At 46.0% G+C, this 25,399-nt stretch overlaps 1 protein-coding gene across 15 annotated transcripts in view; it reads right to left on the bottom strand.

Annotated features, from left to right (window-relative positions):
* Nucleotides 1–25,399, bottom strand: part of COL6A3 (collagen type VI alpha 3 chain) — a 67,303-nt gene that overhangs the window by 24,809 nt on the left and 17,095 nt on the right. For 9 of the 15 annotated variants that reach the window (XM_064515386.1, XM_064515387.1, XM_064515388.1 and 6 more), the window contains 15 exons: nt 21,948–22,550; nt 18,336–18,935; nt 16,490–17,056; nt 11,930–12,550; nt 10,145–10,744; nt 9,037–9,639; nt 8,034–8,636; nt 5,727–6,073; nt 5,052–5,130; nt 4,266–4,411; nt 2,753–2,845; nt 2,322–2,375; nt 1,147–1,218; nt 237–263; nt 64–108 (listed from right to left, as the gene is read on the bottom strand). In XM_064515386.1, coding sequence (XP_064371456.1) covers nt 64–108; nt 237–263; nt 1,147–1,218; nt 2,322–2,375; nt 2,753–2,845; nt 4,266–4,411; nt 5,052–5,130; nt 5,727–6,073; nt 8,034–8,636; nt 9,037–9,639; nt 10,145–10,744; nt 11,930–12,550; nt 16,490–17,056; nt 18,336–18,935; nt 21,948–22,550 — 5,060 coding nt within the window. The remainder of the gene's footprint in view (nt 1–63; nt 109–236; nt 264–1,146; nt 1,219–2,321; nt 2,376–2,752; nt 2,846–4,265; nt 4,412–5,051; nt 5,131–5,726; nt 6,074–8,033; nt 8,637–9,036; nt 9,640–10,144; nt 10,745–11,929; nt 12,551–16,489; nt 17,057–18,335; nt 18,936–21,947; nt 22,551–25,399) is intronic. The other 6 variants (XM_064515393.1, XM_064515399.1, XM_064515392.1 and 3 more) reach the window with 5 other exon arrangements.

Below are 25,399 nucleotides of genomic sequence, written 5' to 3'. Positions count from 1 at the left end.
AGGAACTTCTGCTGCTTTGAAGCATCTCGTTATAAAGAAAGAAGAGCAATTAAAATGACTGACCTCTTCTCCATCAATGCCATCCAGACCCATTTCTCCTAGTTCACCCTGCAGAAGAGAAGAAGCAAGGTGCAAGTGGTGAAGTGTTCACTGAGGGAAAGGAGAATGGGGGGGGGAATATGGATGCATTCACACCGTCCCGCTCACGGCTGCGGCTTTAGAAAATAGCTCCATACCTTCTCTCCTGGGAATCCACGAGACCCCTAAAGAGATCAGAAAAGGAGGTTACTCTACTTTTGCCCAACTCATTGCTGCGGGAAGTGTTGGGGGAAGAGGGGCTGTGCTTGGTGGCAGACCCAGAGTCGAGACTGGACTTGTATTTTAGCTGGCTGATCCAATGAAATAGCTTACTCCTAAGCCTCAATTCTTTCTCCACAACTAATTTACTTACATTAGCATTCAATTTTCTGACTCCCTGTGCCCCTTCTTAAATGAACCCAGGTCCTACGGGCAGCACAGAGGCTCAGACACTTTGTCCAAGACTGAACAGCTTTTTAAAGAGACTCAGCAGCCCAGCTACAACGAACGGGTTTGGTCTGTGTAATCCTCTGCTCCCTGCCAGAGAATCCAGTGGTCAGAGAAAAGGTAGGAAAGATTACCCTAATGTCTCTGAATATTTCCCCCAGTAAGCTTGGCCACTTCTTCTGGCTTGTAGTGCTGCTGCTGTTCCGAACTATTGCTCAAGGTCTGTCTTTAAAGAAGCAGACATGTTCTCACTCTTCTGCCTCCTTCTCAATAGCAGGTTCCTCCCACGCACCATCCCAGCCCTGGGCCAAGCTGTGCACGTGCCACTTTTTGGTGTTAAGAAAATACAGCTCTTCTCACATCTTTCCTCTAGAGGCAGACTGCAAAAAAACGTAGTCCTGTCTGCAGATGGGTCATTGCCTGACATCACCAGGCTGTCCTTTTGCTCCTCAGAGCAATGCTACGCTAACGCCGTGCTGTAAGCTGAAAGCATTGGTGTTTGGCCACTCAAGGAGACACTGGGGCTGCTGCGCGAGATCCTGACGCGACGGGAATTGGCCTCAGCGGGTTCCCACCAGCTGGACTCTGGGTCTGCTCTCTGCAGGCTCCTTACAAACGTACCTTTGTTCCTCTCTGCCCGGGGCATCCCTGGAAACCCTGCGTGCCGTTGACACCCGGCGGCCCACGCTCGCCCTGTCATGTGGAAGGAAAAGTGCAACAGTCAAGGTTTGCCCACTACACACGTTTTTCTGGCTAGCTGTATGTACCTGCAAGCTTGGGAGGTGGCTTGTTGGTGCCACACGCAATGCAAGCACTGTGCAATGTGATTAAATGGAGCATCAGGCTTTGTAAAGTTAAGACCTGACCATGGCTTTAGGAGTATCCCCACCATCTCTTGCCTCTGTCGTGCAGAGGCCAACTCTTAAGTCTTCGTCACTGAAACGCTCTTGCCAAATTAAGTCTAGGTCCTCAACTATGAAACAGCTTTTAAATTTCTCCTTTAAAAAAATGACAAGCAGCCCTCGGAGCTGTACACAGAGCTCTAATCCAAGCCTGACCTTAAATCCCCAGGAAAACATTGCATTGCATGTAGTATCTGACGGCAGCATTTGGCCCCTGCCCCTGATATTGTAAAAGCAAAGAACAAAGCCAGCCCCGTGGCCCCCGTTTCACCTTCTGGGCCTGAGGCATGGGGAGCTGTTTATTCCAGAGGTGATGTAGTATTTCATGAAGTAAGAATTTGGATGAAGCAGTGCTCATAAGAAGTCATGGGACTCGTGTTGTCTGCCGCTGTGACTGATAGAAACACCCCTTCTTGGTCCGATCTTTGGAGTAACTTGAGTTTCTTTTCTGCTGCATTCGATACTGATACCTCTGGAGTAGGCTACTGCTTTAATGAAATCAGGGATTTTATGCTGTTCGTGATCATGCTCGCCGTGTCCTGCTCCAAGGGGACTGGAACTAGCTGCAAACATTCCCACCTGCCTTGCAGGAACAGCATAGAGCTGGATCACCTTGAAAAATGGGAATTATTGCCCCTCACCAGGCCCTCTGCAGCTCTGAGGGAGCTCCTTACCGCCCATCTCCGCAGGAGCAGCTGGGAACTGGACCAGCAACTCAGGACATGAGGTGAGAGGGGACAGAATAAAGTCCTGTTTGCTCTCTCATCTAGTCCTTCCCCATGTCCCCAGCAGAAAATATTCAACAGAAGAGCCCCTCAATACCATAGTGATATGGTTAGGTGCCTAATTTGAGCAGTACTGTGCACTTCAAGCAGAGCAGAGGCAATCACTCACCGGTCCTCCTTCGTCACCAGGATAGCCTCCGTAGCCAATGTCACCTGTAGCACCCTGGAAGACAGCACAGAGGATTTTTCATTTCCTTTCATAATCCAATGATCTCCCACTAAAGTGACTTTCAAGATTTCCCTGGATTTGCCCGGAACAGTTTCTTGGTCATCTACGTAAGTCAGTCACTGAAAGAAACAGCCTCCCTTGGGCTTCCCCGGGTTATTTCACAAGACCCTTAACCATCTGCTTCCCGCCACTCATCCCTCTCCTCTTCTTGTCACATCTTAAATTAGACTGGAAAAACACCAGGGGAGGGGCAGTGCCTCAGCTAACTTCTTTTTGGAAAAAAGACGACCCGTCCATCACCGCCGTGGCCGGCCAGGCTTCGTGCAGAGACCCACGGTTCAGATACGACCTCACCCGATGCCGTGACTCACCTTCGGCCCGATGGGGCCCGGCACCCCCCTGTCTCCCCGCTGCCCAGAGCATTTGCATGGGACCCCACAGCACGTCCGTTCTGCGATGTTGTCCTGCAAAGAAACACAAATGGCACGACGGGAACGTGTTAGAAACCTGGCAGAGCCCCAGCACCAGAAATCCTGCTAGCCCTCAGGGTCCGTGCGAGAGCGCCTGTGCCCAAGGTAATGTCAGTCCGGCAAACATTTTGGGGTCTCTCTCCACCTGGGAACAGCCGTGACAGCTGTCCAGGGACATACGTGTTGTCAGACAGATTAAGTTGCATGGCTAGGGAAAACAAATCAACATTATCTTTTGCATATAGACATCAGAGGCAAGGGTTAAAATGGGAATCGAGTAGAGCAGAAGTTGGAGAAGGACCTTACAGGAGATCGGTCCCTAAAACAGCACCTGTCACCAAAGAGAACAACCTCATCTCTGAAGAAACAAGTCTAGACTTTGGAATATGCCAAGAGAAAATCTTTGCAGCGAGTAGCTCACCACCAACCCACAGGCTGAGAACAATTTGTGAGCATATCCCAAAAGAAAAGAAAAAGATATGGATTCAGAGAAATCACAGCTTGGTTTTGCATCATCCACTAGAAAGAAAAAAAAACATTTTCTTTGCCAAGTACATTGCTGGCTGCAAATGTTTCCTGCCAGCTTTGCACATTTACATTTTGGAAGGATTTTCCTAGTCAACTGAATTGTTTGGGAATGGGCTGAAGACTAGCTCTTATCCCAAAAAGCAAAGTTTGCTACTAAGCGGCATGACTGCACTCTGATATAAAGAAAAGTGCCCAGCAAGATTACCACGGGGCTCAGTGGTTAAGCCTAATCTTGTTTAATGGATTTATTAACCTTCTGGAAAAGAAGGTGAGCAATACTGGTGGCAGATGTGAAGTTGGGAGGAACTGGACATACCAGGAATAATAGTAAATTAATTCAAAGAACTCTAGAGAGACTACATTCACGGGAGGGAAGAAAATCCGAGCTTCAGCCTGGAAAAAAGGCAAGCTCCTTCAGCCATCAAAAGTGTGTCTGAAAATAGGCACTGTCTCGACGCAGGGAAAGAAACCTAGAAAGCTGTGCTTCTGCAAGAGGTTTAACACAGCATGACTGCATATTAGCCACAGGCTTGCAGTAAGGTTAAAAAAACAACAGTATAAATATAGGCAGAGGACTGGCTTTTTGGCAGGGCAGTTTTTGGCGCCTCCTCTCCTATCCCACTCGACCTAATCGCATCACACTTAATGTACCGTAATCTCTGCTGGAGCGGGGCTTCTTCGAGGGTATTATGAGAGGAGAACGTGCCATGATTAGCTCTTAACTTTATTCGTCGTGGCATCTGTAAAAGCGCTCACAGGATGAGGGACAGGAGAGGGCCAGAGCCAAGTGGGTGTAAAACTGCGCCTGGTTTAGACCAGCAGAAGATCCAGCCGCTGGCTCTTCTCCAGCGTTACAAGGCAACGGTGCCTGTGCCAAGTTACTTACGAGCTGTTCTGCCAACTCGAAATCCAAGTCCAGCAGGTTAACCCTGAGAGGCCTGTTGTAGGTGAAACCCCGTCCGAACTCCAAGCGCATCACTTCATCGAAATTTTTCACTCGGTCCAGGCCGACAAAGACAAGTGCGTTGACACCTGAAGGGGGTGAAAGAGAAGGCGCTGGGTCAGGGCGTCAGGGCAGGGTGCTGTGCCGAGCTCGCGCACCGTTACACAACGGTGGGTCATCCTCTGCCTCCGCGATTGCCAATGAAGCATGTTCGATCAAGAAGGGGCCCTGTCGGCAGTGCCTGACCACTTTCTGTTGGAAACCTCATCCTTTGACAGCTTGTTTTTGACCTGACGTGTTGCCTTTGGTCCTTGCTGGGCCATTTCTGCAATGCCCAAGGAGGTTTTTGGACAGTCTAAAGGGATAAGGCCTATGGTTTCCATCACACAGGGTTGTCTCCTAATGTCCCCCGGGAATGCTTGCCTTGGCACATGTACGTGTGCAAGTGTTAACTGAACTGAATGAGGCGAGAGGCTTGGGATCACGGCGTGTCTGTCTCTGCCCATCCCTCCCTTTGCACATTACACGCATGCTTAAGTGCCGGCAGGTAACTAAATAGCCAGGAAGGTGATTAAGAAGAGCAAATAGATGTAGAATTCACTGCTAATTTATTGAACTCTTTATTCACTGCTGTCTAAAGGTGACTGATTCATTAGAAATGGTGAGTGGTAACATGGGCTGCATGTTAGCATGGACCGTAATCACTTGCTAGCTCAGTTAAAAAAATACCTTCTCTATGCAAAGCAGCCGAAGCAGCCTCCAGCTGATCCATTGAATCATCAGCACCATCAGTAAAGTGGATTACCACCTGAGAGAGAAAGAAAATTATTTAAGGCCCGGTGTGAAGCAGCTGTGAAACATAGTCACTTGCAGCCTGGCTCAGCTCTCGTGGGTTCAGCAGAGTTGCACCAGCGAGAGACCTAGTCCTCAGGCTTGGGAGGTGGTCTTGCCGCAGCACGCTTTCTTCCGAGGGACGTTTTGCCTGAGGTGAGACCAGGTTATGCTCTTTGTGGGCTATGAACTTTTGCATCTCTCTGCCAGATCTATGTATGCCGTGTCATCCAGGTGTGTGCTTGTAAAGTGCAATTTCCAGTCGCAATCTGGAAAGCAAACCACGTGCAGCCGAACAGTGCTCGTGGCCACGGGCTGCAGCAGTGCTTGGCAGTTGTCAGGACAGTGCCTTGACAATGTTGTGGGAGTGCAGGAAAGGAGCAGGGCTTAAGCGACCAAAGGACAGGGCTTTACTTATGAATTTACCAGCACTTTGTGAATTAAAACGCATGATAAGGCAGCTTTTCCAGATGGTGCTGGCCCAATGGCCTTGACTTTATGCTGGAGAGCTAGGCTCAGTGCAGCAAAGTTACAAAGGCAGGGAGAAAGCCAAGGGGGGCAATGCTGACTTACCTTGGTGCTGCCGGAGGGCGCAGAGCTGAATTTGTTCTGGTAGGATTTCAGAGTGTCTGCTGTGAGGAAATAGGGTCCCCGGGTGCGCATGCCTTGGAACCTCTCAAACAGTTCTGGCTGGTACTCGGAGAAGTCCAGCCCCTCGATGGGTCCCCCACGGGCCTGGGCCATGATTGCCACCCTTACGGTCGGTGCCTCGCTACCCGTACAGCTGATCTTCTGCATCTGGGTTATTCGGTTCAGCACGGCCTCTACTCTGGACTCCAGCCCTCTCTGGAAATTGAATATATTTTGCCCGGCCCCAACATCCGTGACATCGAAGCCAAGTATCACATCTAAGTCACAGTCTGAAAAGCAAACGCAGAGAGAGAGGAGTTGAGCGGTGGAACAGTGGCTTTTTAAATAATTGTCTTCCTAACTTTTCTGTTGGACATTAGAAGCCCTCTGGTTTGAGAACTGTCACCATTCGATACACAAGTGTGATAGGGTCCTGGTCCTGCCTCAGGCTTCCTTTCATTACAGTAGTGACAGCTAAGCAGCTAGCTTGGGAAAAGTTGTGCTCTCCCCCCATGCAACTATTGCTTAGCATTGGGATAAGCTGACTAAACCGAGTCCAAAAGAAATCTGCTTTTTCATTATGCAGCCAAGACTGCTCCTTCCTTTGCGCTGCGTGAGAGCCCGTCTGTAATTTTATAGTGTGCAAGCACCTTCTGCCAGAGTTTTAAGTGACTGTCCTCCAGTCACGCAAAGGTAGAGGTGGGAGGTGAGAACCAGTTGATTGATCTCAGCTTCCTGGGAAGCGTTTTTGCCACAGCTAGGGTTTATGTGGGACAGCCTGGAATTAAGGCAGAAAGGGTCTGGCTATACAGGCAGTGAACTCGCTTGGTCTGAGCTCACGAGGCTGCGCCCTGTTCGGCCCTGCGTCGTAGAGAGGTAACGCTGAACCCAGCTTGCACCTCCAAACGGGGCCTCCTGCGAATAGTTCAGAGACAGCTCCCATCTGATGCTCAGACCTTTCCTAAGACTAACAAAACATCAGCCTCCGCACAGGCCCTCTCCAGTAATAGCAGAGGATGACTCAACCACAAAGATCAGGGCTGCTTCTGTGCAATACCCGGACTACAAATGGATTGAAAGTGGTCCAGGACAGCCAGAGATCCTGCATGATTTCAATCTCTCAAATGTCCCAGTGACCCAGAAAGGGCAGATCCAGAAGCCATACCAAGTGCAAGTGTCATTGCCAGGACATTTCTTTGATGTTAATCATACTGAAGCTGTAGGGTGGTAGGGCTCTTCCCTGAATTAGGGAGGCATTTGCAGTTACCACCAGCAGTGCTTTTCTTTTCCCTGCGCTCAGATTTTTTTGTCTAGTTCGGAGCTGCTGTTCTGTGCAGAGTCACTACAGCTCTTCCTCTGCTGCTCCAGAGGTTCAGGAGTGTCTCTGCTCAAAAGCCAAAGGCAGGGCTGAGGTATGGTCGGTCAAGCAAAGCCACGTGTGTGGGGGGTAGGACTTGCCTTGGTGCAGTAAATTAAACCAGCTGAGGGGACTCTGGTCTGACAGCAATATAAAATCACTTGCCATATTCTCCCTTTTTTGACTTCCGAAATGGCCAAAGCCACAGCTCTTCTTCCAAGGCAATTTTGCCTTAAATTATGACCATGAGTGCCCTAGCCTTTTCTCATACACCTGTAACAAGATGGAATGGGCACCCAGGATCTGCCATTCTTATCACACACGTCAGAGACTGAATGGCCAAAAAGTCCAATTGGCCTAGTTATAAATACAGTAGGCAAAACAAGGACCATCACTCTTCATTTTTGTGCTAAACGAGTTGGTCTGGCAACATTATGAAATGATCAGCATCATGTGCCTACACATCTGGCAAGGTATCTAGTCAGATTTAGACCACAAAAGGCAATTAAAGGAGCCATGCCAGTGCGATAATAGCAAGTCAATGATAGGTAATTTAGTGACTACCTACTTTTAAGGTGAAGCGATTATTGTCAAGCAGTGCCACAGGGTGTCTTCTCTGAAATACTTCCATCATGATGGCATCTCTGAGGTGCCAGTACGCCACAGTCCTCCATGCGCTACAGCCCACAAACAGGCAGCTCTTGTAGCAAAGGTTTGCAGCCTACTGCTGCGGTCATGGAGAAGGCCTGAACCCATGGCGCTAGGTCAAGCAATAAGCCAGTTAGAAGAGCAAGCTACAAACAGACTGTGGGACGAGTCTGTCAAAATGTGTTGGATATTGAAAGACTGCACTTGGGAGTAACCTGGGTGCGTTATTCAAGGATTGCAATTACCTCTTGTAACATCTGTCGTTCCTGGGCACAGTTTCTCCCGCATAGCGGCAGCCAGCGTAACCAGAACTTGCTCGTTGAGTTCAGACAGCTCCTGAGCTGTCGCTGCTCTGAAACTTGTGGCGCTTTCGCTGGCCAGCTTGCTCACTTCCTCCAGGTCGATGTTTCTCACGCCCACCGCAAATACCTTGACACCTTTCTGCGCTATTCCCCGGGACGCGGTCTGCCCGTCGTCCGAAGGCTTCCCTCCTGTGATGACGAAGGCGATCTGAGGCACCCTCTGATCGATTCTGCTGCCAGCCTCCTTCACGAAGTGTTTGGCCTGCAGATGCTTGATGGCTGCACCAGTGTTTGCCACCCGGCCTCCTTTATAGATCACTTTATTGATGGCATCTAAAATCTGGGGCTTGGTGGAGTAGTCCTTGAGGAAAAACTCATCGGTGACATCTGAGTTGTACTGGGCCAGTCCTACCTGGATAGAGTCACCATCCTCATAAATGGCGTCCACTACTGAATACACAAACTGGATAACTTCTTGGAAACCATCTCTCCCTAAATTGATGGAGCCATCCAGCAAGAACACAATGTCAGCCTGCTTTTTAGCACCTGGAAAGATGGAAAAAAAGTTAACAATCGCTTGCAGCATCTATAATATTTAAGATGCTTAGTGCTTTCTGAAATAGCATTGTGCTCCTCTCTTCTTTCTACTATATTTTTAGCTCCATCAGTGTTGTTCATGATTTTTACATTCTCACAAGAAAAAAGGTTTTATAAAGTACACTTACTACACTTCACATGACATTTGTTTTTCTGATAGAGATTCTCACCTCCTTTCAGATTAGATTCCTTTCTTTCCTACATCCAACAGCATTTTTTGAAAGTGTTCTTTAAAGCAATGTGAGTAAACAACTGGCTTTCAAAGGGTGTTATTATGGAGTCATTTACTCATTACACAAATTATCTGTGCACCAGCCAGAAAAGCCTACAGGAGGATTAGCAGTCTTACCAGGTCCTATAATCCCAGGGGTTTCTGTTGTAGGTGCTTCGAATTCTTCAAGGATATTTTGGATTCTCTTTTCTAAAGTTGGGAGATCTGTAAAATCTTGTACTACAAGTACGCGGCCAGGATCGTTGGTAATGACCTGCAGCTGGCCCCTGTCTACCTGCCTTGCCCCTACACCCACGGGTTTAATGCTGGTTGAGGTGATCACATTAGCAGGTCTGTTCACATCATCCTGGGACCGATCTCCGAGGAAGACGACTAGATGCTGGGGCACTCCATCTTCTATCCTGCTCCCTGCAGACTTAATGAAGTAGTTCTTCACGACATGGTCTAGGGCTTTGCCGGCGTTCACAGGGGACCCTCCTCTAAACCTCAAGCGGCGGATGGCTTGCAGGACAGCATTTTTGGATTTGTGGGTTTTCAGGTAGAACTCGGGAAACACGTTATTGCTGAACTGCACCACTCCAATTCGCACTTTGTTTGGCCCAACTTCGAGCTGCTGAACGATTCTGCTGATGAAATCCCGAATGTGAGCAAGCCCATCAGACCTAACAGTGTCTGAGCTATCAATGAGGAAAACTATATCCTTTTCATCACCAGAAATATCTGCAGGAAAGCAAGAAGAGAGGAAACGTGTGTCAAGTCTTTGCTTAAGTTTTGCTGCAAAATTTCCATGCTATCTGCTCTCATGTGCTATAAAAATGCATAGCATATTTTAGCCAACTTCAGGCATGGTGCTTTGGGGATAATCTCCCAGAAGGGCTTGTGTGTAAGTGTGCATGCATGTGTTAATTGCCTGCTTAAAATTCTAAGCATGCATTACTTGGCCTTATCTATTTTATTCCTCAACATTCATCTCTGAATTTGCGAATGTTTCCAGCTTTATTTTGCCCCAAATTTGTGTGTCTCTTTACCAGAGAGCTGCAGAATGGGAATATGCAACTATAAATATTGCAGTCTTTGACCTGAAAACCAAACTGTAATTGCACTGCCTCTGCTCTTAACTGAGGAAAACCTCTGCTTAGAGAGAAGGAGTGGCAAGTTATTTTATGTATTTTGGCAATATCTACCTGCAAAACAGTAGAGACGGATGATAATTACAGAGCCTTACCTGGGATGGTTGGAACATCTCCCAGGAGCTGTCGGATTTGGTCCGCAGTGAGGGTTTCAATAGGGGTCAGCAGCTTCTGTTCAAGGCTGGGTAATTCTTGGAAGCTAGATATTTGGAATATATAATCAGGACTAAGGGAAACCCCGGTCATTTCCTCAGGATCCACATTCCTTGCTACAACCAGAGGTGCCACCCCGACTTGTTTGACTTGGAGTGAAGGGTACTCTAAGTCGTCGTCGGACTTGCGGGAAGAGAGGACGATCAAAAACTGAGGGACGCCCTCCTCTATGCGGCTTCCAGAGGGCCGGGTAAAAATGGTTTTTGCCACAAATTCAAGGGCCTCCCCAACGTTCACCTGCTGGCCCCCCTGCGGCCGCAGCCGTCTCACGGCGCTTTGCACCTCGTCCTTGGTGGAGTAAGCGTTGAGCAGGAACTCGACCCGGGGGTGCTCGCTGAACTGGACCACTGAAATCCGGGTGGTGTCAAAGCCCACATCCAGGTTGTTCACTATCCTCTCAATTAAATCACGGATCAGGTAGAATTCCTGGGCGGAGTACCGGGAGCCATCGACGAGGAACACGAGATCTCTCTTCACGCCCGCTGTGGAAAAGAAGGCGGCGGTCAGGGGATGTACCGTACGCTGCCTATAGAGAGCCTCTAAGCTCTGAAAGCTGCTGAGGCAGAGAGCTCTGCTTCATCAGCTACATCCCTGGACCGTGCTTCCCACCGTGGGGAGGACACTCACTGTTTCTTTCCCTGTGATATCTCCTGAGGGCCAGCAGACAGCTCTGGGTTCAACCCAGGCACCAGGCCGGTCTGCTAGGCACATCCCTAGGGAGCACAGGAACAGAGCAACTTCCAGAGCAGAGGGAAGCAAGGAGGGAGATGAGGAAACTCAACACAACAAATCCTAGTGGGATTTCCTCCCAGGAAAATGTTGCTTGGTGTTGCTCCTTACTCAGGACGGGTTGCCAAACAGCCCTGGCTTGTTTTACACTCAGTACCACCCCTCTTATGCTTTACTCATTGCTTTGGCTTTGTCCTCTAGGGGTTATTCTCCCAGCTTCTACTATTTCTGAGATGACTTTGCTTCCTAAAGAAAACATTTTCTGCAGTGTTCCAGGTCAGAGCCTTAATTATGGCTGAACATCCCATTCATAAATGTGCTGGGGGAAAGCAGTCTGACTCTGAAGGGAAGGAGCAGAAGTAGGATAGTGGACTTCAACGGGAGTGATCTGGGGTGGGTATGCTTCATCCCTTCAAGACAGGCATATGCCAGTTGGATTTCACTCAAAGCAAGACCAGAAATGGGAGATCTGATCCTTTCCCTGACACCCACTTCCAGCTTCTCTTCCCCCAGTGAATGAGTGGGAGAGATAAGACAGATCAGAAAGTCTTAGTGTGGCGCTGACTGGAAGCTGGTACTGAGTAGAAAGGTGACCTTGATTTATGGTGGTGCGAAGGTGTCCCTGTAGTTTCTTAAAAATAAAATAATTCCATTTCAGGAAGAAGAGTACAGACTGATATAATAGTCCATTGACTTAAAATAAGATTAAGGTCCTTGCATTCATGTTGTTGGTATTCCATGTAGATGCAACATGGACCACACTGTGGGACTGGGCTTATAGACAACTCAGCTTAACACAGCTCCTCACAACCGTAAGTGCATTGAAAAATACATTGACATTGGACTTGGAGTTTTGTCTTTCTGTTTGTGTTGCAACCATGATGTTAGCAAACATCATATTTTGCCAATGGCTCTCGGTGCAGACACAAACATCTCACCTGGGCTGGGTGATGCAAAAACCAGGTCAGGGGCTAGTGACTCTATCTCTTTCTTGGTTAGTCGGATGACTCTGTTGGAGACGACCTGCTGCACTGAATCCAGCTGGCTGAAGTCAGGCACAGAGATAGCAAAATCTGGGAGGAAGGAAATAGTCTGCAGCTCTGTGAGGTCGGCATTTCCAATTCCAATGCCGAAAGGCACCGTGCCGCTCGTCTTCAGGACCACCGAGGGCCGCCTCACGTCGTCCTGGGAGCGGTCAGCAGTCAGCAGAATCAGGAACTGAGGGACACCCTCTGCTATCCTGCTCCCGCTCGACACCGTGAACACGTTCTTGATGAGATAGTCCAGGGCTGCTCCTGTGTTCAGAGGAGACCCTCCCATAACCGTCAGCCTCTGAACGGCGTTGATTAGATCTGCTTTGTCTTCGTAGGCGTCGAGTAAGAATTCAGGTCTTATGACATTGCTGTACTGCGCGACGGCAACACGGATCTTGTCAGGGCCAATATCCAGGCTTTCAATAACTCTCTGAACAAAGGTCTTCAGTAGAGGGAAGCCTCTGCTGACACCATCGGAGCCATCGATTAGAAACACCACATCCTTCTTCTCGCCTCTCTCCACTACTGTTTGAGACAATTAAGGGGAAGGGGGAATAAGTGAGATTCTCTTTTGAAGTGATTATCATTCTCTGCACAAAATGAACCAAAGGAATGCAAAGGTTTTGGGGTGGTTTGGCTCCTTTGCGATGAGATGTCCCTGGTGAAGAGGCAGATGGGTGGAAGCTGGTGGCAACCACAGTGCAATGTGCGCTGTGTCTTACCCACCGAGCCATAGAACCATAGACTCACAGCAAATAGGGCGCAAAGGGTCTCCAGGTGCCACTCCCCACCCTGAGCTGTCTGCTCCCACGGGGGCTGGGAAGCTGCCGTGGGGCTTTGGAAAATGCCACAGGAGCTTGTGAATTAGGGGTCATTTGCTCCCAGAGAAAACTGGGTTTTTGAAGAAAAGGACTTCCTATGATTATTCCAGATGGGGTGCTTGGAGAGAGCTGACGAAGAAAGAGAACAAAAAGCTTTTCTCAAGGATTGCTGAAGTCGCAAGTAAGTAATCCTGCACGTGCCCAGACAAAATAAGGATTTGCTGAAAAACATATCCAAGTGAAAATGCTGAAATGCTTTTCTAAGATGCTAGATGTTGTTCACAACTTATTTTTTTGGTGAAGTTACTCAAAGTTTTCTTTTTTAAAATTGCAGACATCCTTAAAAAAAAAAAAAAGCCCCAAGAAGGTGAAATGTCAAAGATCTGAAAAATGTTGATGAGTTCTGCTATTGACTAATAAAATAGTGCAACTTTGGCTCACCCAAGCAGAAAATGTCACCGCCTTTCAGACACAGGAACTGAGCAATCGTATCCCAAAATGTGCCATGGGCTCGTTAATAATAGGGTCAGTGGGACAAGCAGATGATGATTAGTCCCTCTGAAGTGAATCTTCAATGTCTTGTTATGACTACTAAAAATATAAGGAATAAACAAGGGCTATTAGAGTCTAGCAAGACTTTGGATCAAGTTTATTACTTAAGAGGAATGTTGGAAACTTGGTGGGATAACACATAGGACTGGAATATTAATATAGCTCATTCAGCAAGCATAGATAGCAAGAAATGGGGGCAGACACTACTTGGCCTATCTCAGTTTCATATGCTTGCTCTGAAGCTCAGTAGCAGAGGATGGCTGTCCTGCCAAAAATCTCTGAGTAGTGGATGAAGGAGAACATATGGGTGCTCCCATAAGGTGGCTCTCCTTTAGCCAGGAACACCAAGGAAAATAGGTGGATGCAGCTGTTTGAGCAGAATCATTTCCAGTGCTCGGTGGTCAAAGGGATTTTAACCTCCCCCTAGTCTGCCGGGACAGGAATGCAGAAGAACACAGGCTTCTTAATAACCTCTTGGGATATACTAATAACAATTCTTTTAATAGAGAGAGTGAGGAAAGCGGCTAGAACATTTCCTAGTTTTGATTCTACCCAGAGGGAAGAGCAAACCGAAAATCTGAAAGTAAGAGGCACATCAGTAAAAATCACCAGGAAAGTTCATGACCTTTAAGAAGAAAAGTGAAATATAAAAAAAAAAAAAGCTTTAAGGTGATGGACTTCAACAAACTCAGAACTGGAAGGTAAAATTTCATGAGGGGGGGAGAAAGGCTTTAAGGAAAACTAGCTGCTCCCCTGAAAAATGGTGTAAATCAGGAATTCTTCATTGGTGCTCAGCATGAGAGGAGTCACATGAAAGTGTAAACAGTGTTAATTTAGTAAGCACTAGTATGGAAAGCCAGCATGAACAAAATCAGAATTGCCAAAGGCACAAAATGAGATACTGTAAGCAAGAAGTGTATACAGAAACAAGAATTTGTTCTGTAAATATCTTTGTAGTAAAAAGATGACCAAAAATAGAATTGGTTTGCTACACAGTGAAAGCCCTTGATATACGATGCCAAGAAGGGAAAAATGTTTAAGGCTTTTTTGCATCCACTTCCCACAGAAAGTATAGTAAGCAGATGGCTGACACAATTTAATCCAGCAACAGAGGCATATGGTTTCTGTCTTCTGTAGGAAAAGATCAGGTTAAGAATACTTAAATTTAAATATAAGCTATTTTCAAATGATCTGGGCCTGATGGACTTCAGGCTATGACACTGAGAGTAGTAGCACTCCCCAGACTCTTGGCAATTACGTTTGAGACCTTACGGGCTGGATGAGGTACAACACTGGTAGAAAGTAAACGTAATGCCTGTCTTTAAGATGATGCAGGAAAGTAGATGCCACAGAGTATAAACAAGTCAGATAAAGTTCCGTTACCATTAAAATGGGCACAAATTATTGAACAGTTTGCACCTAGGAGAAAACAAGATGAGTAGCAGTCAGGAGAAGCTGGTCAAGAGCAAATTACGTCAAGCCAGCCTGATTTCCCCTGGGGACAAAGCAGGTGGCTTTTTAACAGTGAAGCAGTAGCTGTCACACATTTACTTAGCAAAGCTTTGGTATCATCTTTCCTGGCAGTCTCATAAAGATTTGAAATTATCTTGACAAGATGGAGAAATGGGCCAAAAAACTAGGATGCAGTTGAACAGCACCAGTTGCATTAGTTAGGCAGAAATAACCATCTGTACAAACACGACAAGGGGACCAACTGGAGAGGGAGCAGCTCCGCAGAGAAAGGATGGGGTAAGAGATGACACTGAGCATGGGACAACACTGTTATGCTCTGGTCCTCTGGAGCGTGCTGATGTTGAAGAGACAAGGGTGAGGAGAGCTCTAGAAAGCCTACAGGACCTCCAAGAAAAGATTGAAAGAGCTGGGTGCACAGCTAGGGACGTGAGGACTGAGCAGAGATATACCTGCAATCTTTAAACAGTCGCACAAAAGAAGGGAGGGAGCTGAGATCCATGTCCTTGTTGGGTTGCAAGAGAAGCAGAAGGTTTAAGTTGTGACTAAGAAGGTAGAGGTTTGATGTTATGGAAAGCTATCTGTTGATAAGGATAATAAAGCAATTGAGCCACCTTGATTAGGGAGGCTGGGGGAATCTCCTCTGCTGGAAGATTTCAGAACGGATTAGACAAATGCTGGTCAGCTCTGGTCAAGTAGATCCTGTCTATATATACACTGGGGACATGGGTATATAGTAGGTGGCCACCTGAGATCACTTCCAGCCCTATTTCTTTTTTATGTTTCTATGATTCTAAGTCCATCTGCCCAGAACTCTTATGGAGAGATGGCGTGGAAGATATTATGCTTTTCCTTGTCCCCAGCTGCTGTTGGGAGACAGATTAATTGTCAAATTAGGGCTGCCTCTGGGAAAAGGCACAGCTGGACATACATAATTTCCAGTACCACGGCGTCAATTTATGATTGTGGTTGTGTGCTTCTATTTGTTTTTTTATGTTCTTTAGTTAATCCATATTCATCTATTTGTAGATCATAACTTGTAATGGTAACTGAGTCAAGAGCATCTAATTTATTGGTTGGTGCATAAAATGTAGAAACCGCAGTCATATCACCTAAGAAATAATAGAGAGAGAGTGAATCCTGATGCTGAGCGGTGGAATCACACTGCTTCTGCAGTGCTCCCATCCGCTTCTCTTCCTTCCGTCCCACCTCCCCTCCTCTCCAAATGGACAGAGGAACGGAGAAAAGCCTTAATTTGCTTCTTCTGGCCCTTGTCCAGCAAAGCATATAAATTTACGTGAGACCTCCGGGGCAAAGACTCTCCGTTACTGCGTGTTTGTACCATGTTTTACACACTGGGTAATGGCATCTACTGCAGCTTTTGCAGCTGTACAAAAGGCTTTTTCCTTTGATAGAATTACTTATCTTTAAGATTCAGTTTCTACTTCAGCACTTTGCTGAATCAGAGTCTGACCAGGGAAAAATCCAAGTGCAATAACGGTTTCTATGTTATCATTTTAAGCATCACCGGGCCCACTTGCCACATTTACTGACGTGAACAGGGCATGTAAGTGATGCGTTTCCACCTTTCGGGAAGCAAAGAAACCCTGGGTCCCTGTACCTGTTGGCTGAAGCTGGATAGTTTTCAACAGGTTCACTATGTTTGGCTGAAGCTCTGAAATCCTAGGGAGGGAGTCAACATTCAGAATGAATTGCGGGGCATAAACTATCCTTTCCAGCTCTACGGGGTCTGCATTTTTGGCTTTGATAGCGAAGGTCACAACTCCAGCTTGCTTCAGCGTGTCTGACGGTGGTTCCACGTCATCGGTTGATTTTCCAGCAGCGAGTAGCACCAAAAACTGAGGAACCCCTTCTTCAATCCTGCTTCCAGCTTCCTTCACAAACAGCCTTCTTATAGCTTCTTCTAGCGCAGCACCAATGTTCAGTTGCTTCCCAGTTTTTATCTTCATCCTTTTCACTTTCAGAAGCATTTCTTGCTTAGACGGGAGTTCAGCAAAGTCAAATTCGACTTGGATGGTGTCACTGAATTGAGCTACAGCTATTCGTGTGGCATCGGGACCCACATTCAGGTCAGAAATAACTTTGTGCACAAAGTCCCGGACGGCAGGAAAGCTACCCAAGAGGTTTGCTGACCCATCAATCAGGAATAAAATATCTTTCTTGCTTTCTAGAATAAATTCACAAATGAAAAGAGGGGAAGAAAAGATATGAAGACATTTTTCTTCTTAAATATCCTAGAAACTTCTCCAAAAATTAGCTGAGTGTCAATACGCAAAGCAAGTGATTTTCATTTACCAAAGCGTTCAAAGGCTAAAGGACTAAACAGTACCTCTGACTTGCTTATTCAAGGAGGAAAGGAAAGCACGGACACCTCTCCTAAGACTGAGTAAATTCCGACACCAGAATCTCATATTGTATATCATATTGTATCCTATTGCATGCTATCAATCATATCATGTATTGGTTATTTCAGAATAGGCCAGTGAGTTTTCCATTTTAACATTCTGCTGATAATGCAGGCATGCAATGCAAAACCAGTGGAGGGCTTTTTTTTTTTCTCTTCTCCACTTAGGGGCTCAACAGATAATGAATAGACATTAATTCATACATACATAGAGCATTTTCTGAATTCTCTTAGAATACTTCTCTCAGTTGCATAACAAAGTAATTAAATGCAGAGATGACTTCTGACTTTGGGAGGAGAAAAACCCTTTTACCTATTCAGCTTGGTGCCCTTGTGATTTCATTGAATGTCCAAGTCTTTATGTCTTAACATCTTATTAGTCCTAACGATCTCCTTTCCGTGCTAAACAATCGTGGCTGTCTTCATATGCGCATAGCCACAATAAAACAATTAGTGAGCAAGTACCTGTTTGTTGGCAAGTTTAACCCCTTTTAGTTTTTGAGTTTGATGTTAGAGACTAACTTTGTATCTTTGGAGTCAAGTTCAGCTTCCATGACAGCCCAACACTATCACCTCTACAAAGTGGCCCTGGAGAAGGATTTGACCACTTGTACCTGGTTAGACCTTTGCTCCTCTGTGCTCTTTGGCACTGCTTTAACCTTTTCTCCTCATTCCTCGTGGCCAAAAGCAACCGCTCTCTGTGCCTGAGCTAGTACGGACAACGCGTTTACAGGTTGTGAAGACATTCCAGGTTATGGGAATAGAAAAGGAACATCGGAATAAGTGACTGGTGGTCACAGACTCACTCTGATCCTGACCTACCACAGGGCTTTAAATTGCGCTGTCTTTCAAGCGTGCTAGCAGTGACTTCAGCAAAAGTGACAGCTGACTGTGTCAAGCCACGCGTTTTAGGTTAAGCACAGTCCTGTACACTCCAGTGACTCAGGGCCTTGGGCAAATGTGAAGCTGTACATCGGGAACAAACAGTCAAGAGAAACAAGATTAACTTAATGCAGTCAACATGAAGGAAGGTAGTTATTACCTGTTGGGGCGAGTGGAACCTCTTCCACACCTCCACTAACATAGGTTGTTATAGGCTTATTTAATTCCTGGGGTAAAGCTGCCAGAGAACTGAAATCATCCATAAAATATACCATTCTTGGATTAAATGCAATCTGTTCAAGCTCTGCCTTATCCGCATTCCTAACTCCGACAGCAAAAGTCAGCACTCCGGCCCGAGCTAAGTCATTGGAGACTTGCAGGAAGGGATCAGCAGAGCTCCCTGCTGTAACCAGGACTAGGACCTGTGGCACTTGTTCATTTATTCTGCTCCCACCAGCTTCAGTGAAGTGATTCGAAAGCACAAAGTTCAGTGCAGAGCCAGTGTTCAGCACTGACCCCCCCATGGGCCTCAGCTGCCCCAAGCGTTGAATTATGTCTGATTTGGTCTGGTACGAGTACAAAAAGAACTCAGTTTTAGGAGTGTCGCTAAATTGCACTAAGCCAACTCGTATTTTGTCACTTCCGACATCAAGGTAGTTAACTAGGGTCGCAACAAAGTCACGCACAAAGGGGAAGTTGGCATTTCCGACGTTGAGTGATCCATCCAAAAGAAAGATGATATCCCGTTTGGTTACTTGAACTGCAGTAGAGCACAGAAAATAACATGAGACATCACAGAAAACAAAACAGAAATTTTTCATGTGTGCATACAGCATACACCGTACACACATGCATACCTTGTTAGAAGGGAGGGGGAGAGGAAGAGAAGAGGAAGAGGGTGATCAACAGAGAAAGAGCAAAGATGTTGGAAATTCCTGAATTTGGGAGGGGGCTCTGACTCCTGTTGAAAAGTGCTTTAAATGGCAGGTTCTAGCGACAGGGCTGAGCCTCTGTTATGGCAGATATTTTCAGTGGCTACTAATGCCATAGTTGCGTATTCTGGGCCAGATCCTTAGCTGACGTAAAGCAGCTTCATTCAGTTTGGCGGACCAACGCTGAATTATGCCTGCGGAGGCCCTGCTTATCCTTAAGTCACGACGGATTTGCTTGGGGCTTTCCACCAAAGCTTTAGGTGACATTTCAGCTCCCTTGCACGCAAAGCGTTATGGCAATGCGGTCACTTATTATTGAGCTATGCCCCAGTGCAAGGGGATGCCCTCAAGCGTCCCCAAATGTAGCAAAGTGCGTCCTGCCCTGAACCGCAGTGATTTCTGCAGTCACTCTGCCCCTGCGCAGTGCAGCCGAGAGCGAGCCGGCCCGCAGCGCAGAGCTAGGCTCCGCTTGCTGTAGAAGAGCGCTTTTGCTAAGTAACCCGCTTTCTGGTATTTAAAACAGCTTTTACTGGTAGGCTTTAAAAGTGGGTCCTGATGAGGCTGCAGTGGCTCTCTGGCCTGACTTTTTGATATCTGCCTGACTTTTAGATGTCTGCATTTGATGTAGAAAAATGTGTTTTGATGTCTGCTGTCAAAGGCATACATTTTTCTGGCAGGGGCTGCAGAAGGGATAGGAGAAATGTCCCGTTTTTGGCACTAACCAGAAGAGTAGTTCTTGGCTCTTTCTTTAAGGCCAGATTCTTCCCAGACTATGTCCTAGCACCAGAGGTCTGAGACTTATATCTGTAACATCAGCTCAAAGACGCTGCAGGATCCCCCCTATGCTTTTTGCTCTAGATACGTCATGTCAGGATGACAGAACAAAGTGCTGAAAACTTGAAGGAAGACCTCAGAGAACTGATGTCTGTGGAGGAGCTTTGGGGTGAATCCTGGACAGATATCTGAGGTGTGAGAGCAGAAACCCAGGCGGTGGGCTCAGAGGCTGGAGACGTGGTCTGAGGTATGTGGTACGTTGCATAGGTGTGTAGCACACTTAGATATCTGCCCAGGCATCCTGGCACGGCCTCTTCCAGTGAGTCATGGGGATATCTTCCTCCACATACAAATAAGCTATCTGAGAACACTTACACCCATTGCTAATGCTGTTTAACATCTTTCCATTTAAAAAGTTCACCTGTGGATCTATGCAGATATTGATGGATCTCTCTAGCTTATCTTCTCCCTGTAAGCTTACTGTCCTAGTACCAAGGTATTAAAAATGAAAGGGAGAAATGGGCCCTTTGGAGTACAGTGGTTCCTCTCAGATTTCACAGATTGTCTTGGCTTTCTGTATGTTTAATTTCTCCCAGAGGAACAGCATTCAAGGCTTGGGCTGAGATAATACCCTTATATAATCCAGCTGAAATTCAGCTGGCTGCCCAGGATCCAAATCAGTTATGTTAGTAATCCTAGTCTGTTTATGGAGCGGGAAGTGTTCACTTGCTTACTGTGTACGTGTATAGCTATGAGTACAGTAGAGCACAAGAACTGGAGAAAAAGAGAAGCTGCATGTATAAGCTTTGAAGAACATGGAAGTTTATGAACATTTTTAATTTGCATTGAAAAATAAAAATGTCAGGTTTGGTATGTAGCCATGCAAAACTGTATTAGCAGGAAACACAATTCGAAAAAAAGCTGATGGAATGATAAGTCCCGTGATATTCATCTTAATTAAGGACAAGTACCGGCAAACTGATTTTAAAGTGTCAGCTCTTCATGAAGATTAGTCATTGGTTTTTATTTCTTAAGGATCCTTTCAAAAAACTCAAGTTCTTTGCACTGTGGTTTATAATTTTAAATTACTTGGAAAAACAGGAAAAAATAACATGGACATGGTTCGACACCCACTTAATCCTATGGAATCTCACTGTTGACCTTACAGGGAGCTAGAAGTCCTGTTTTTCTAATGTTCATATGCCATATGACAGAAATGCAAGCTTAACACATGATCTGGCACAACAAGAATTCAACCTCAAGCATCTCTATCGGGGAGAAATCCTGAGAAATTTATAATAAAAATCTCTGTGCAGATAAAACACCTCCTAAAATACAGGGAAAAGTGCTTCAAAAGACATTACTCTAGTTATGGGATTGCTTCCAAAGTCTCCTGATGTCAGTGGAAAGACAAAGTCAAAAGAATCCACTGGCTTCACAGGGCTTTGGATCATCTTCTAAACAGATTAAATTAAAATCAACATTGCAATAGTCTCATGTGCCTCTTATGGCTTGAGCTGAGTGAGTGATGAGAAGAAAACTGTAAATATATTTTTGCAGAGTAAATCTCAGTCCAACAGTGTCAGGCTAACTTTCTCTGACCATCTAAATGATCAAACCTTCTTGTTTTCTTTACACTCAGAAGAAACGCTTAAGTTTTCATGAGCAAATATCCACTACAGATGGTTTTCATACTGCATTAGAGATTATAATATTCACAATGTGCCCTGTTGATAGGTAACACATATCTCAAACGAGAGAAAACCTTCAGCAAATGATTTGAGTACCTAACTAGTAAGGCATATCTTTCATGTCCAAGCTCTGAATGTTGGTGACGCACATGGCATGGGACAAAATCTCGAGGGAAGGAATGACAAAATTATAATAAGAAACATCCCAAAAAATGTATCAATCTGTTCACGCACATTTTGCAAATGAAAGAGATGACATTTAGCTATGCTGAAACATGTACTTCATGCTTTTTTCTGTTCTCGCTACATGTCAGAATAAGAGCGGACAAATGCATCAGCTGCATCTCCTTTGCTCAGAGCAAGGGAATTAATTACCTGGTGGTGGTTCTTGGATGATCATTCCTCCAGATAGCGTCCGTATAGGCGACAGCACTTCAGGAAGAATGGCTTGCATGAACTGAAGGCGGAAGTCGTTTGGGTTGAATACAAAATCTCTCTCGTGGGCAATTTCTTGCAGTTCTGCCATGTCTGCGTTTCTCGACCCAATGGCAAGGATCACTATCCTGTTCCTTTTCATCTCCGCTGTGGCTTGGTCAACGGCATCCCTAGACTTACCACCAGTGATGAGCACCAGCATGGGAAGTACCCCTTCCTCCATCCTGCACCCGGCAGCGCTAGTGAAGAAGTTGGTCCTAACAAAGTCCAGCGCCGACCCCGTATTGAGTGCCGTGCCACCCATGAGCTTCATTCTCCTCACATTAGCCATCACATCCTTTCTGTTCTGGTGGGTGTTAAAATAAAACTCTGGCTTTACAGTGTCTGCGTACTGCGCCACCGCCACTTGAATCAGGTCGGGTCCAACCTCCAGCCTTTGGACGATTTTGGCAACGAAATCACGAATTGCATTAAAGGGGGCAGTCCCCAAAGCCGTCGAGCCATCTATGAGGAAGACTATATCCTTCTTGTTCACTTCAATAACTGCAAGTAACAATATACACACAGAAACATAATGTTAGGGGAGGCCTTTACCAAACTCCATGCATCAATACTTCACCAACAGTCCAGCAACATTTAGGACTCCTTGTTTGCTTGAAATACTGTGACTTTCAACACCTTTTTAAGGGGTGGTTCAATTCTGCACCACAAATCTCACTTCTCTCCTAGGAGTCTTGTTTCAAAACAAAATTATTTTTCAGGCTCTAGCACAGGACTAATATGAAATCTGACTAAATGTTTCCCCTTTCTAAAACAGACAAGTTGCAAAAATTATATTGTTTACAAAGCGTAATAAAACACCATATTTCAGAGCATAGTTTAAAACGCATGTAGGTGACAAAGGCAAAATGTTGCACTCAGCTGTAACATTAGAAATAAGCAGGTGATGCTCCTCTGTCTACAGTGGAGCCACATTAATTTTGCCTGAGAGTGACTTGGTCTCAAAAGGTTTAGGTTCACAAGAGCAATTACAGAAGTAAAGAAGAGTCACAACGTATTCAACATACCTGGACTTTGGGTCTTCATGTCCTATATCTGATTCCTTATCTAACAAAAACAAGTTATGATTTCTCTTGGCGCAGCCAGCCCAGCCATGGAAGAGCTGATTTCTATTCTGGTTGCCATATCTTTAACAAAAGTGGTCCCCTAGGCTGTAATCTCTGAACCTTATTGACGATGGCATAGGACGCAGAGAGAGCACAACTAGGTTTCCAGTTCCCTGGCCAAGTTTGGAGGAAGATAGTTGGGGGGAAAAATGTGTTGTGTGGTGCTGGAACCCACACACCATCATGTTTAATACAGCAAATGTATATAATACAACAGTAAATATTAACAAGACCAATACTCATTATGATAAAACCATTATACGTGATCATTATGGGAGATAATGTTAACACCATTCTTTCGATAACCCACACTTATTCTTTGAAACAGTGAGTGAAACAGTGAGCCACAGCTAATATTGTGAAGAAGCTCACTCACAATATCATCTACCCAGCTTCATGCCACTGAACTGCAAAAGAAAACCTTGCATTATTTCTGGTTTATGTTGGATCAGACCCTAGTTTGAGGTCCACATGCTTAAAAAGTATTTTCTGTTTAACACCGCTGATTTTAAGAGAGCTCTGAAAATAAACAGCTGTGGAAAATGTGGCCAAAATCAGGAAAAAATTGTGATTAAGGTAATTTTCTTAACACCTTTTTCACCAGGATCAGTAAATGTTGTATTTTCACAACATTACTAAGTAGAAAATAAAGGATGGACTTCTCCACCCAAAGAGAAATGGACGGAGAAAGGCATTTGTTCATAATTTTCACTTCCACCTTTTTTTAAGCCTCTTAAGCTTCATTTCTCTGGATGAAATTAAAACAGCGAACGTAAGGCAACTGAAGCAGAGGACTTCTGAGTAAAGAGTATTTTTACCAGGGTATTGCCTTCACCCTGGATGGCCAGAATGCTCAAAAGCTACAAGCGGCTTTGAGCGTCCTCAAATCAGACAGCCCATCTAACAGCTCCTGAGGTCAGGCCAGCATCCGAGGTGGAAGGTCCTTCACCTAGCAGGTCACCGCTACGCCCAGCGCGCAGATGCGGAGCGTGGGAAAGGGAGACCCAGCAGCAACGGCATCTCACACAGCTCGCGGCAAGTAGTAGCAAATACCCTCCGTCGTGCCGCGGGTGGAAAAGGGCAGCCCCTTAGCCCAGCAGAGCTCCTCTGCATGGATGCTATTTACTTTGGATTTGAACAAAGAACAAAGATTTGGCTTCGGTCCTTTCTTGGACAATTCCCAGCTGGCCACAAAACGCAGCGCTTGCAAAAGCCAACTTTTGCCTGGGGAGGCCGGTCTCCGTTAGGTTTCTTGTTACCGGGCAGTGCGATAGGCTTGGGCTGCCCAAGGAGTGATTTAGAGGTGGAGTCGAGTTCTGCAGCGCGGCTGCCCCCTCTCCCTGGGACTGCACGGAGAGACCCTGGGGAGACCTGCCTCCCCAGGCACGCACGCGTCTCTGCAAATGCCCCTCGGAGACTCCCGCTGGAAACTGCTTGAGCAAGGACTGTGTCGGGATTGTCAAAATTTGCAGCCCGGGAAAGCAGCCCGGTGTTGTGCAGTTAGACACGAGGTTGTAGGACCAGGCACAAAGAGCACGAGCGCTCCTCTTGTCCGTGGCAGGGCATTCCCCCAGCCACAGCCTCACTTTATCTGTCAGTGGCTTGGAGTAAAAGAGTGTTTATTGCCGAGGCAGTCGAAATACAGCTACTTGCACAGCAACAAGGATTTGTTTAAGCTAATCCACTTTACAGAGCCAGGAGATTTCCAATATTCATTCCCCCAGTCAGGTTTTTTGCCTCATCAATTACTCCGAGAGGTCTGAACACAGGAAACTTTCCAAAAGGATAACAACGCCTGCAATCCCTGCTTTGTATCATCCAGAAAAGAAGTCCAAAAGCGCTTCCATAGCTTGTCAGCAGCTAGATACCCAAAAATGGAGACCCTGGAAGTTTTTGACTTTATATAGAAGTTTGAGGGAAGCATCAAAAGGACTTTGCAAAGATGAGGGAGGCCAAGAAGGAATAACTCTCTCCATCAGTAATTCTGCTTGCAGCTGTCAAATTCTGCATTACATTTCCTTAAAGAAGAGGAATGCAAGAACTGAAACCAAAACCCACAGGAAGAAATACCCCATGGTGCTAATTTCAATGGACACAATTAAAGCAAAAACATTCAGGAAAGGCTGTAGACATCTCTTAGAGGCTGATCCAGAGCCTGGTGAAGCTGATGGCTCCCAGGAATTTCAAAGGATTTGGGATCAAAGCATTATCTTTGACTCTGGAAAT

This window comes from Dromaius novaehollandiae, chromosome 7 (genome assembly GCF_036370855.1).
Source record: "Dromaius novaehollandiae isolate bDroNov1 chromosome 7, bDroNov1.hap1, whole genome shotgun sequence".
In the NCBI taxonomy this organism is placed as follows: domain Eukaryota; kingdom Metazoa; phylum Chordata; class Aves; order Casuariiformes; family Dromaiidae; genus Dromaius; species Dromaius novaehollandiae.
Note: the sequence above shows the minus strand (reverse complement) of the source record. Positions and strands in the feature narration are given on the sequence as shown.